The following is a 13,217-nucleotide window of genomic DNA, read 5'->3' as shown; positions in this document are numbered from 1 at the left end:
GGGAACAGAATCCAAGGCAGCTACGGCGTTGATCATTTCTTGCAAAAACAAAAACAAAAACAAAAGCTTTCTGGCGCAACCTAGAGTAAAAGCACACTTTTGGTTTACTTGATACACGTCATGTGTGTCTATCTAACGCAAAGAACTGCATCGAGACTGGTCGAGAAGGGCATAAAATCAGGCGTGCTCGGTGCATTATGGCCCAGAGCCCAGAGGAAACCCGCGTTCGGGAGGAAGAGGCGGTTTTCCTGAACTTGGTCAGAACAAGGAGATATACCAGAGCGTCCGGGCCTGTTCCGGCCTGACCTCTCGTGTTATCGTATGGTATTCTGGTTGCTGGTGAGAGAATATGGAGAAAGAAAAGCACAAACGCTGTAAATTCCAACATGTCCCATGATGAATCGTTTTTGTAGTTTCATCATGTCTAAACCCGTCGTCAGGAGAGCGTGGCTACGCTCGCATGCCGAAGAAGACCTCTGCTAAAGACTTCCCGGTGCACGATCCGTCATCGCGCGCTTTGTAGTCGCGCTGGTGGAAGTTCGGCGGAATGCGCTTAGAGATCGGCATCCTCCTCGTCGGGGAGAGGCATGTCGGCAGCCTCGGCCATCTCCTTTTGGTACTGCTCGAGAACGGCCTGGTCGACCTGGACCTCGGGGGGAGCGAGAGCAGGCGCGGCGACAAACTCCTGTTTCGTCATGTTAGCATGTGGTCACGACGAAAATGCTCCGAGCGCTGCGTGAGTGTGACGTACAAGCTGAGCGTTGCCGACGAGCTTTCTTGCGAGCCAGAGGAAAGGCTTCTCGAAGTTGTAGTTGGACTTGGCAGAGATGTCGTAGTACTGGAGGTTCTTCTTGCGGTGGAAGGTGATGGTCTTGGCCTTGACCTTGCGCTCCTTCACGTCGACCTTGTTGCCGGTGAGAACGATGGGGATGTTCTCGCAGACGCGGACGAGATCACCTGCGGGCGCGGGTCAGCTCTACTGCAGACTTGGACTGCAAAAAGGGTCGGGGTCTTACGGTGCCAGTTGGGGACGTTCTTGTAGGTGATGCGGGAAGTGACATCGAACATGATGATGCCGCACTGGCCGTTGATGTAGTAACCATCTCTGAGACCACCGAACTTCTCCTGACCAGCGGTGTCCCACACGTCGAACTGGATCTGACCGAGGTTCTGGCTTGATTGTTAGTGGACTGCAGCTCGTGTCACGGGGTGGGCGAATTGGGCGCATCGCTTTGACGTACGGTGGTGAAAGCGAGAGGGTGGACTTCGACACCGAGGGTGGCGATGTACTTCTTCTCAAACTCTCCAGTCAAGTGACGCTTGACAAAGGTGGTCTAAGTAAACAAAAGTCAGTCAGCGCAAAGGTCGCGTCGGAATGGGAGCGACACGGCTCCAGCGAGGGCGTGCAGAGGCGTGCGTGGATCAGCAGCGCACCTTTCCAGTACCACCGTCACCGACGAGGACAAGCTTGAAGGTTGGGACTTCGGCCATGGTTGTGATGTGCTGTGTGTTGTGGAAGGTAGAATTAGTCGTGAAGAAAAGAAAAAGGCTGTATCTGTTTTGCTGAAGATGGTCAGAGCAGGATTTATACAAGGCGCAGGCAGCGAGAGGGTGTGCGTGGTGGATGAGACTGACCTTTTGAATCACAAAAAGTGTGAAAGGTAAGTTGTCGGTGATGAAGCAAAGGGAAGGCTAAAGACTTGTGAAGTGGTCTCTGAAGGGCGGTCGGTCACACACTGAGGGGCGAGTCAAAAGTGGGCAGGAAGTGTTTTGACGTCGGAGTCTGTCACTCCGTCGGGCAGCTCTTGCACCGCCAAGACCGGGGATTTTCCGGCAATCGCTTTTGTTGGTGTTGCAGACTGGGCAGTTGCTCCAGCTCTTCACTCGTCACTCAGTCACTCAGGGCAGTCACTGATCCGAATTACCCCTCCACGGTTGAGATAATTTCTAATTCTCCATCGCCCAACAAAAGCTGCCACTTGGATCTCGCCAGTCACTGTCAGATGACACCCATCAGACGGTCAAGCACACAAGATAACCAACTGATTGGTTGTCCATCAGTTCATTCTACATTCCAAACTCTATCTTACCTAGTCCGAGACTTGGGTTTTGGTCTTGACCTGCTGATAAGTCGAGTGGCTGGCAATAATCATAATAATAATATTTACTTTCAACCCCGCACTTCTTTTCACAAGCTGCACAACTGCACACACACAACCCACAACGGTATCCTGACTTGCTTCACTTCAAGGTATCCATTCCATCCATCAGGCACTGTGAGCGCTACAGGTTATATGGTCTCACATCTAGCCTTCTTCATCCTGTTGCATATTCCAAGACAGGAGGTCGTGAGTGTTAGCATTGTAATCATGCTGCCGTTGCTTCTGAACAATGAAATGCAGAAAGCTTAAACCATCCCTCGTCCACCGTTGCTGTCGAAATGCCTAAAAGGTAGCACACCTCTACCATCGCTGTGGTGGCAGGGCAAGAATGCGGGGAGCGTCTGGGAAGCTGCACTACCTAGGAGACACCTTAGCGCGTGCATGACTTCAATATCTCTACTACGCGGCGTGAGCCCAGCTTCTCGGTGAACAGATCTGATTGGTGTATCGATACAAGAGCACCATTAAAGATCATAACAGACTAAGGTAGTAATGATGTAGTGATCGTTGTTCCTATACCAGATAAGTCCGACACTAACTCTATAGCCCTCACGCGTTGCCTAAGAATTTCATGAGCTTCTCCTTCTTTCCACCCTCTTTCGCTGCAGGTCTGGGTACGACAGCATGGATCGACTGCCTAGAGCAAGACTCGCCCCCTTGAGCCGAATGATGTATAGAGCCATCACGAGTCGTGGTCGTCTCGCTTGCGTTGTCTTGGTGTATATTATTGGGCGGCTCACTAGGCACCATTTTGTTCGTCTGCTGCGAGAAGAAGAAGGGCGAACGTGACCGATCGTGGCCTGCCATTGTGAAGCTCCGAAGCCCTGATCCTCTGCCACCTCTCGATCGTGGATCCTGTAGCTCGAAGTCCTCCGGCAGGAAAGCATCAGGAGCGTGTTGAAAATCAATCAGTGGTGGTCGTCTGAGCTTGACATTCTCTGGCTGAGGCTTCCTTGTTTTTGGTGGCTTCATGCTCACCGGTTGTCCGCTATTGGCTCCGGTGTAGCTCAATGACCTCTTGGAGAAGTTGCTAGCGATGCTTGCCATGCTCAGCTTTCGAATCAGATCATTCGCCGTGATACGTATCGAATAGTCGGAGCGGCGCGTCGCCATGCCGGGAAATGGTAAAGCATCTTTGGTCCACACATCGCCTACCAGACCTTCTAGCTTTATGCGCTCCTGGCGCATCGGTGCTAGCGTTGGAACATGGCTAGGTGTCATTACTGATTGCGATCGTGGTATAGGCAGAGACGATGATGAAGCATTGGCACTCTCGACCTTCGGGGCTTCGGTATGCTTGATGATAACCTGGTTCGCGTCGGCCAGAGGCCCAAGTGTGGCTGTGCGGCGTATCGAGAGCCGCCGAATGAATCCTCCAGCCTTGCCGTACGCCTTACCGATGCTTCGGAGCTCATGTGTCAGTGGCGATGATAAGTCAGCTGGAACATCATTGCCTTCTGCAAGACTCTTCGTTTCCACGGCAATGCGTGTCGACATATGCTCTCTCCAGGAGCGCTCTTCTAGTGCCGAACAAGCTGCTAATATGACTTCGTACATCTTTCCCGCACTCTCAAAGACGACTTTCCATGTATGCGGTGCTGTATGGCATTGTAAACCTGCATGTGTGAGTTGGATGGATAATTTCAAGTTTGGGAATCCATATTTACCTTTACTGTTATCCGTTTCCTCTATGGTGGTGGTGGCCATCGATGTAGATATGATAGCATCGTATCTGGTGGAACCATCTACGGCAGCGATAATCAAGCTAGATTCGTACAATACACAGAGCAGATAACGGCCTTGCACCTGACTGCGTGTTCGATAGGCGACGAACAAAACACCGCAAAGGACAAGACGACCTAGGCGTGGGAAAAGTAACGAATGAGATACCTGAGTATGTGAGCACAAGTACTGGATCGAGTCTGGAATGCTGTACCCGATCACTGAAATGGAGGCGCTCATGAAGGAGCCATGAGTTTTCCAGTACTCGCATTCTTTCCGGATTATCTTTTGCTTCGTTGACACTACGGCAGGTCGCACTGATTTGATCAAGAGCCTCTTCAAGCATGTGATGAGCATTGGGATCATCACAGGAAGGCGTGTATCTGCAGAGATCGCGAAACAGCAACTCATAGCGAGTAATCCTTTGTATTGGCTGCGTTTGGAATGTCAGTACGGTGATCGTCCTCTTCCTACCTTCTACAGACCTTGATTAGCAGATCCTTGAGACTTAGTGCTTTTCTTTTATTGATATCTTTTGTATTTGTGGGATTAGAAGAAGCACACAAGGCTTCTATTGCTTTATCATAATCAGGGCCTGAAAGTGTTGTTCTTTGGAAGAAGTCCACTTCACCCTGCATCATCTCGCATCTGGCAACATACTCCTCATAGATGTTGAACTTCCTAGCCTGTATCCCCGTCAGTCGATCGCGATATGCACCATGCGCTCAGGCGACTTTACCTTGCGAGTGAACAGCTCAGCCACGTGTGCTATGATCTCTGGACTGCATGCGGATACAGGTTGGTCTTTCAACAAGGTAGCTCGAACATCAAAAGACCTCCGTTTCGACCAGCCTGCATGTCCAACTTTGTGTTGTAGTCTCAGGGGGCTAATTCCATCTTCGCTTACCCATCTAGCGTGATCTGATCTTGGCGATGTGTGTCTTGCCAATGGCATAGAAGTGTCACAATCTGGTGAGGGCAGGAGGCGGTGCAGTTCACCGAGGATTTCGTCATGGAGCCCTATCATGCTCGTAATGTTACTTCTCGCGGAAGATCTGATATGTGCTAGACTGGGCGATAGTGGGGGCAAAAGAGTAAAAAATGCCTGTTATTGAGCATCAGTGTAGTACAGCTTCGGACTTCGCACTTGGACTTGCGTTGCTTAATGCTTTCAAGTCTGCCACATAGCCTTCCTCGATCCGTAATAGCTCTTCCAGCTTTTCACGGCGTTTTCTTGATCGCTCTCTTGCAGCTTCGTCGATGACTGACCTTCGAGACGGCGTGCTGCTATTAAGTGACTTGCGCACATCTGAGCCATCGGGGTCATGCCAGCGTCCTGATTGTGTTGATACATGAGTTCCTGTGCGAGACAACGACCTAACACTGAAACTTGCTAACGTAACGGACGCGGATTTGACAGCAGTGACTACTTCGATCGAAGAGGACCATGAGTGCGATTTGTGGTGATGCTGAGGAGAATTCACATTGCCAGCCGATCTCTGAGAGCTTGCAGCAGCCACAGTAGGAAGTTGCTTCACCTTCCTTCGTCGTAGGGTACTCAGCCATCGTGGAAACGGTCGGTACGTCTTAGCATCCGAGGCGGTTGTGAGAAGCTCACCAAAATCAATCGTAAGATCTTGAGGAAGTGGACTATCTTGGTTCGCGTCCCAGGTATTCTTGTCGCCGTCGTGGTATTGATTTATGCTACCAGGTGCTTCTTCGCTCCTCAGATCCAATGTACCTGCATGGATCACACGTGGGAGAGATATCGCTTTCGCCGTGGCCGCTTCTCCGGCGGCTGAGACGACAACGCCAGGAGGTGATCGAGCCGACAATGAGAAGGCATTTCTGGGTACATGTGGACGCGTACTCAAGGTGCAATGATCAGTGGAAGATAATCCAGCTGCAAGATCTGAATAAGCTATAGACCTCAACGGGGTATTATGCTCAGCAGATCTCCATGAAGTAGGATATGAGGACGATGCAGATGCCAGCGATCCTGCAGAGTGTTGACGGTTGCGATAGGCTCCCGCCTGGCCATTGCTACCCAGAGATGACCATGACCGCTCGTATTGACGTTCTTGATAGGGCGCAGCCAAAGAGCTGCGCGGCGTAAGAGAAAGGACATAAGCCATGCTGTGATTCCAAAGTAGTCCAAGAGAAGAGTAATTCTCGCGATCAGTCCATACAATGCATTCCAAAACAGCCGCAGCAGTTCACGATTGATGACAGGGAAAGAAAGTCATGCCTAGAGGCAGGCCACGACGATACATCCAGGACATCGGCTGGGATATGCTACGGATCGACGTGGTCAAGCTTGGAATATCGAATGGATTGGTTTGTTGCCCTGACATTCGTACTTCGAAGTCTGTGATACAGTGGAAAGTGCTTGTCACAGGCTCCTTCCAGATTCGACACCGTGAGAAGCTCGCCTTACGTTAAAGTACCTTAGGTAGTAGCGTTGAGGACGGGATGCAAGACGTGGTTTTCTGGTTCCATCTTACAATCTCAAGACTTCGTGCAAGCCCAGCGCAAGATCGGGTGGATGCCATGATGTATATACGATCTCGGGGTGCAGAGCTTTCAGAGAACCTCGAATTTGCCAGCACTTGGAACAACTTACATTAAGGTACACAACAAATATGTATCAGGCTATTTGTGATGGCGACGCTGTTGCGTCCGAGGCCGCCGCAAAGCTCGAGATAAGAATACGGCCTCGTGTATACATCATCAACACAGCTACTACCTTAAGCAGCGGCAGCTGTTCGTTTGAGATGTAGAGACACACTCGTGAGTTGTACTTGATACCGAAGCCCACGTTCATACGAAGTCGTCTTGCTATGAGTAAGAATTCATAAGGTAAGGCATGTAAGTTAGCTACCTAGCCTTAGGTAAGATCAGATACAGGAGTGCCCAGACTCAAGCCTCGTCATTTCATGACCAGCCTGTATTTTCTAAATTGTTTGGGCTGCTAAACAAGATGCGTTTCATTTGGAAGGCGGAGTATATCGTTGATATTAGAATTCATCAATGATTTACTTGTAAGTATGCCCCGTGATCGAGAACAAGTTGGAAGTGGGCAATGAAACGACCCCTCGCATGAACATCCGTGCACTGGAGGTCCAAGTACTGCAGTGCAAGGTACCTGATGACGTAGGAGTGGGAGCTCAGGGCAATGAGATCACCTGGTCGCGTGTCGGAGGGGCATGTCTTTTTAATGTTGACAGCTTGACAGCTACTTTACCTTTGGCTTCTCTTTATACCAACTACAAATACAATCTTCTCAAACACCATCTCTTGCAATCATCACAGATACGAACTCTCTTCATACCTTTTTAGTCCATCCACGAATCCACTCAGCATGCACGGAAACGCAGCTCAAGTCAAGGTCCACTACAAGGGCGAGGGCGATGACTTTGTCATCTTCGTCGACTCCGCACAGTCCGTCAGAGACTGGAAGGCCGACAAGTCGGTGCCATTGGCTCAGGTTGTCAACGGCTGGAAGATCTTCTGCACCCACAAGTGAGTCTTGGAGCTTTCGTTGCCATACAGTCGGAGCTGCACTAACAGATGTACAGGCACGGAAACCAAGGTCAATTAGACACTGCCTCCAACTCTCAGCTCGACAACGAGTTTGGCACTCACAAGGAGGAGGATGTCGTGATTCAGATCCTCGAGAAGGGTAACATTCTGGAGACCGAGGTATGCATCGTCGATAAGAAGACCAGTCATCATCCGCAAGACTAACACCATCTCCCAGGCTGCTGGCAAGAGCGGAGATCGCAACACCCAAAACGGTCCCCTTGGAGGCCACGGTGGTGCTCACTAGATCTGAAGATGTCATCGCATATTTCGCTTTCTCACTATGAGAGTTTGAAGGTCGATATTCAAGACCCATAGGATACCAGGCAATGTCTGTACAGGTAGACATAAGCCCTTGCATATTATATATCACGAGGAATGAAAAAAAACACAAATAATAGCTCCAAGCCAGCCATTCTCCTTCGTTCGAACAAAACACTTTGGATACCAGACCCTTGACATGCACACATACCAACTCCCACAGTTGCCTTGTACCTCTCGGATATACATGGAATGCCTAGTGAACCAGTAGTGCTCCTCTTCATCCCACAATATCTTACAAACACTCGAACTGTCGCCCTAATACTCCAAAGCCTATCCCTGTGTAGGTACCTGCATAGCATCACCAAAGTAAAACCACGTGCATACATATGTGTCATGAACTGACACCCGATTGCATGCCGTACCATGGCCCTCAGTGGATCCCAAAAACGCCAAGACCTGGGCGTGTGCTTCTACTCTTGTTGTACTTCAAATTGTGGGAAGAAGGGGCGACCCTGTCGCTCGATTAGGTGGTCGTTCTCAGTTTCGAGGGTCAATAGATCTGATATCTGATGGATGGTATGCTACACGGTGATATCAGTATGGTGATTATCGGGGGGTTTTTTTTTACACTGTAGGGTAGATCTTGTAGATTGCTGAAAATGTCTTGGTTCTTCATTGCTTCAAGATGCTGCGTCTTAGGGAACGTGAGGGCACGGGTGGGGCACGCGACCAAGCACGATAGAGGAGTGTAGGTCTACTCCTTGAGGCAATAATGTTGCTTGGCTCTTTGTGAGAGATATCTATACACTGGTCAATCACACCATTGCTACATGATTTGAAATCCAGAATTCTGGTCGAAGAGACCCACGAATACTGTTCATTCATTCATTCATTCACGTCGTAGAAGACATGATCTCACCCAAATGAGTGGTCCCATTTGTCATGAAACTAATCCTCCTTCCCTCCCTCCTACCACTCGATATGTAAACAGCCAAAGCCGACTTATGATGAATGACAGAATCGCTACCCAGAGCAAGAGCTTGTTGCCCCGTGAAATGACTGGCTGTTTTGCGAATACAGAAAAGGACGCCCAATGGATGCTACTACGCATGCGCTAAAACACAAACGCCATAAAATTGCCCAGAACCAAACAGCCATGTAGGAACGGACGTTACTTATATCCAGCACAGAGAAAGACAAGACTGATTTCATCGACCGAATAACAATTAAGCAATCAATCACAGTCCATGGGCTGCAAGAAGTTGACATCCCCATCATCGAAATCATTAATCGCAGTAGACGAGGCGAGAGAATTGGCCGCTAACGTGCCGGGCGAAGCTCTGGCTCTCATCCTCGCTTTCGGCCTGCTGCCTGGATTGATGATGCCACTTTTCCGGTCCAGTTCCGGCATACTGGAATGGCTGAAAGGGCGGGTTTTCGATTTGCTGCTGTTGCCGGCGGGTGATGATTTGCCGTCTAGGGTGTCGTTGTCGACGTCGTCTTCGTCGCCTTGCTCATCGGAGAAGATTGCGTCCAGTTCGTCCTCGATCTCGTCATCGTAGCTGCGTTTACGGAGATTGTTGTTGCTATTGTTGTTCATATGACTTGCATTCGGAGTGCTTTGCGCGGCAGTTGATGACCAGGAGGAAGCAAGGGTGGATTGAGAATGAGAAAGCGCCGGTAAGGAAGACGTGGGCTGCGAGGCATAGCCGCCAATCTTGTGAAGACCACACATGGGCACAAGCTCATTGGGCTTCGTGTATAGAGTTGCGGGTGCACTGCTGGATGGTGCCGACTCCGAGGGCGTCAAGGTTGGCTTTCTTGTCGTGGGGGCCATCATCGGCGGCGCCGAAGAAGTCGGCAGCGTCTTGTGCGTTTTGTAGCCTTCGGGGACGGACTTGCGGATGCGCATACCCATGTTCATGAGTTGTGACTGCACAGGGTCGGGGAGTGGTGGCGCAAAAGCAGGTTGATGTTTGCGGTCATAGGGATCATAATCGGCAGGAGGATTGCTTGGATCAATGCGTGTGAAGAAGGAAGTGATGGAGGATTGATTCGGAGTGCCGGACGACTGGAATTGACGCTTGCGGATATGCGCCATGGCTGTAGGTGGATGTTGTGTAAAAGTACAGTTAAGACTGTTATTTGTGTTGCAGCAGAAAATGTATATCAAAAGATATGAAAGTCAAGTAGAGTGAAATGCAAATTGTGGTTGAGAGACATTCGCGACTTCAATTAAGCTGCCCCGCGATCTCTCGTGTCTCTAGCGCGCATTCGGCCCGGCAGATGTGTTGTTTGTCGTCTGGGAGACCATCATCTCTCATTGCATCATTGTCATCGAACCTCATTATCACATCGTGCCTCACTTCGACGATGATGCTATTGTTGCCGACGGACATCGCGAGACAGTGCAGCGGCATCGTCTGGGCCTCAGCCTTCTCACAGAAGCAAGACCTTAGGATCCGTTCACGGAGCGAGTGAGATAGTAGTTACAGAGCGTCCCGCATCACCTCTATCTTTGCTTGCAGTACTTATAAGAAGTCTCTGTGTAGTGCAAGACATGTGCTGTGCGGCTTTCCAACCAGTGCGTTCGAAACACGTCTACATGTGCGCGGTCTATAATTGGTAAGTGTATAGAACTCTTGAACTCTATATGATTTAGGTTGATAATAACAATTATTGACGTTCAATGACGTCTGTCTAAAATTACTAACATGAAATAATAGTATAAGAAGGAGCATTGTAGAGTCTCTCTTGATAGCAGCGCAACAGACTAGACAGACAGCAATTCGAGAAAGACTATTTTTCGGGCATGTCCGTCTGCATCGCCGCTTCACCATCGTACAATTTGTCGATGTGTTGATCCTCACTCTGACCGATCCTTTGGAGCAGCATGCCAGGGTGAATGATATTGTAAGTGATGACGGCTGCAGCCATAGACGCACCGTCCAAGGCGAGGAAGAAGCGCTCCGTCTGGATCACATATCCTTCCCAGCCACCAGCAAGTTCAATGGTACGGTAAATGCTTCTCATGACCACAAGCGTGATTACGAATCCCGTTGAGAACACCAGCGTTCTCATGTTCTTGTCTGTCTTGAAGACAGGCATGTGAAGGATGACAGTAGCCCGATAGATGACATAGGCAAAGAATGCGGTGAAGATGATGACCGAAGCCAGCTGGAAATCGATACCGGCCACCATGGTATCTGTACCTGGCTTCGTGTTGGTCTGTGGAGTGGAGTTAAAAGCGACCGCGGCAAGACCACCTCCAACCGCCTGGATGACGAGAGACATCACATCAATTGTGCAAAAGATCCACAGATACATCGCAGGAGAAATGGGCGAGGTTTTGCGTCCTAGGATCTGGATGATACGCCCGAGGATGACATATACGCCCGCGGTGAAGAAAGTAGGGGCTGTTTAGCATGTTAGACCAATGCGCTCACAGTAACAGACCTCAGATCAAGGATATATACCGATAATCAGCGTGGTGATTTGCATGAGGAAAGCATTGGCGTTGTACGGACATTCTGATGACCATGTCCTAGCCGCCCATCCTAATAATTCCGCTGTTTGGAGATCACTTGTTAGTGCCGCTCTGTCCGATTGCGGAAATGTTCGACTTACTCAGAGCTCCCACAGCGAAGACCATTGACCACCACGACCTGTAATAGATGGATTGACCGACATGTACCAACATCGACAGCCCGAACAGAACGCAGAAGACGATACCGCCGGCCAATGAAGGTTTGTAGCCATAGGCATTGCCGAAGCTGGGGTCCCACGCTGGGGTACAGCCCGAATTGCCAATCGCCATGTTGTCTGCTTATGCGATTATGCTTGTTGTTGTAATCCGACTCGCAAGAAGAATAGACGCGGCCAAGAGATGTTGTTTAAAATCAGATGCGAAGAGTGAGTACGCGGAACCAAATTGAGTATCAACAGAATTAGACACGAGTGGATAGAAAGCAATATGCACGTAGCTAGGTGCGAGACATTATCATCAAGTAAGAATCCTAAACCATTGAAGATTGAGATAGGATTGCAGTGTTGGATTTATTGTCAGCGATTCCTTTTGCTCGGGAAAGTCTCTCGAAACGGTAATTTGTGCGGATTTGGGGGCACTAAAATGGTTTTCTACTTCACTCTGGGCGCCGTAGCGGCAACACGGCAGCCACCATATCCGTGTCCAACCTAGAAACGGCCACCGGGCTCGGGCCCTACAATACACGCCACTACACAGACCAAGCTAAACCACCTCAGGTATACTATGCGGGAAAGAATAAGAGGTTGCAAAGTGGTACCTTATCCATTCTTGAGATGAAATGGCGATAAACGAATGAAGGCAGCCTCCAGTGACCCAGTCAGCAGCTTTATACTCAGGGTCGGCGATATGCCAGACGCGGTGGAACATGTCATATTTAAGCTTCTTTTCCTTCCCGTGAAACCGAGTTTTCTTTGCTTGCATACCAGGTACCTTACCTTGTGTAGTGCGTAACGTACGTATGTACATGTCAAGTCTTGCGACCATTAGAGGCAGTTCCGAAAGACAGAAAACTCTCCCACTGTCTTACAGTAGATCCGGAGTAAGCACTAGTCATTACGAATGACTCCACCTCACACTCATCGCGAATCATCTCGAAAGCTTCCAAGTTCAAAGACCATTACTCCACGTAGAGAGGAAGAGACCTACCTTATACTCACAGAAAGCGAGATAGAGTGGCATCGGCTCGACGATCGGCAACAACAGTACGTAATCACTTGTGTAACCGCAGGGCGTACAACCAACTGAAGTAAGTAAGCGAGCGAGCATTTACTCCGTACGAAACCGATTCGTCAATTTCTGCGCGGGTGGAAAAAAGCCACCAACTCTCCCCCCGACTGAAGCGAAAGGGTCAGGGCTTCTCTCTCGGCAGGGCTTGCTAATTAGAGCGAGGTGCGTTGCCTTTCGCTCGCTTAGTGCCTAGCTGTAGGTGCGCTTTACTGTACCTGATTTTTACTGTACAGAGAGATACAACTGGAAGTATTTCTTGAGCAAGCTTACAGTAAGGTAGCTATATGACTACACGAGAATCACAAGGCAGAAACCCAGGCAACTGAGAAACCTATTCCCTTAGCCGCCCATCCAAGCTTCTGCCCTAGGCGGAGAAGCCCAGCAACCCATGACAATGACACGTGAAACGCGGATCGCAGAATATCTGACACTTTCTGACAGGCCAGCCGGACAGATCTTTAAATGGATACAGTATTCGATTTTGCTGCTATTGCAGGGATCATCAGAGCCTCATGAGGCGCCCGCTCGCCCACGGGGGCCAGAAAAAGTCTATATCTTTCTTTTGACTTCGGGTGGACTTTTCGCCTTTTGTTATAAATAACAGATAGGATGGTGAATGGGATTATCACTGTGGTCTCGAATGTCGGTTCATCGAACGACGGGCGGATTATGCGGCTGACTGAAATTATCTTAAAAGTAACCATTGTCCCTTC

The 13,217-nt window shown here is 49.6% G+C and overlaps 5 protein-coding genes across 5 annotated transcripts; 1 reads left to right on the top strand and 4 right to left on the bottom strand.

Annotated features, from left to right (window-relative positions):
* Positions 1 to 553: 553 nt before the first annotated feature.
* AAFC00_003115 (uncharacterized protein) lies at positions 554 to 1,491 on the bottom strand (the record flags this gene model as incomplete). The annotated part of the gene is made up of 5 exons (XM_069342542.1): positions 554 to 685; positions 752 to 957; positions 1,017 to 1,170; positions 1,242 to 1,334; positions 1,435 to 1,491. 5 exons carry the CDS (start codon positions 1,489 to 1,491, stop codon positions 554 to 556), a joined length of 642 nt encoding a protein of 213 aa, XP_069199044.1.
* Positions 1,492 to 2,711: 1,220 nt separating this feature from the next.
* Positions 2,712 to 6,019, bottom strand: AAFC00_003114 (uncharacterized protein; the record flags this gene model as incomplete). Its single annotated transcript, XM_069342541.1, has 6 exons — positions 2,712 to 3,778; positions 3,830 to 4,052; positions 4,099 to 4,317; positions 4,370 to 4,570; positions 4,624 to 4,989; positions 5,042 to 6,019. 6 exons carry the CDS (start codon positions 6,017 to 6,019, stop codon positions 2,712 to 2,714), a joined length of 3,054 nt encoding a protein of 1,017 aa, XP_069199043.1.
* Positions 6,020 to 7,245: 1,226 nt separating this feature from the next.
* AAFC00_003113 (uncharacterized protein) lies at positions 7,246 to 7,713 on the top strand (the record flags this gene model as incomplete). The annotated part of the gene is made up of 3 exons (XM_069342540.1): positions 7,246 to 7,406; positions 7,463 to 7,586; positions 7,645 to 7,713. The coding sequence occupies 3 exons, from the start codon at positions 7,246 to 7,248 to the stop codon at positions 7,711 to 7,713; spliced, it is 354 nt and encodes a 117-aa protein (XP_069199042.1).
* Positions 7,714 to 8,964: 1,251 nt separating this feature from the next.
* On the bottom strand, positions 8,965 to 9,831 carry AAFC00_003112 (uncharacterized protein; the record flags this gene model as incomplete). Its single annotated transcript, XM_069342539.1, has 1 exon — positions 8,965 to 9,831. The coding sequence occupies one exon, from the start codon at positions 9,829 to 9,831 to the stop codon at positions 8,965 to 8,967; it is 867 nt and encodes a 288-aa protein (XP_069199041.1).
* A 698-nt stretch (positions 9,832 to 10,529) lies between these two features.
* AAFC00_003111 (uncharacterized protein) lies at positions 10,530 to 11,547 on the bottom strand (the record flags this gene model as incomplete). The annotated part of the gene is made up of 3 exons (XM_069342538.1): positions 10,530 to 11,146; positions 11,207 to 11,299; positions 11,358 to 11,547. 3 exons carry the CDS (start codon positions 11,545 to 11,547, stop codon positions 10,530 to 10,532), a joined length of 900 nt encoding a protein of 299 aa, XP_069199040.1.
* Between the last annotated feature and the right edge of the window lie 1,670 nt (positions 11,548 to 13,217).

Source organism: Neodothiora populina (assembly GCF_041146345.1).
Source record: "Neodothiora populina strain CPC 39397 chromosome Unknown canker_contig_15, whole genome shotgun sequence".
Classification (NCBI taxonomy): domain Eukaryota; kingdom Fungi; phylum Ascomycota; class Dothideomycetes; order Dothideales; family Dothioraceae; genus Neodothiora; species Neodothiora populina.
Note: the sequence above shows the minus strand (reverse complement) of the source record. Positions and strands in the feature narration are given on the sequence as shown.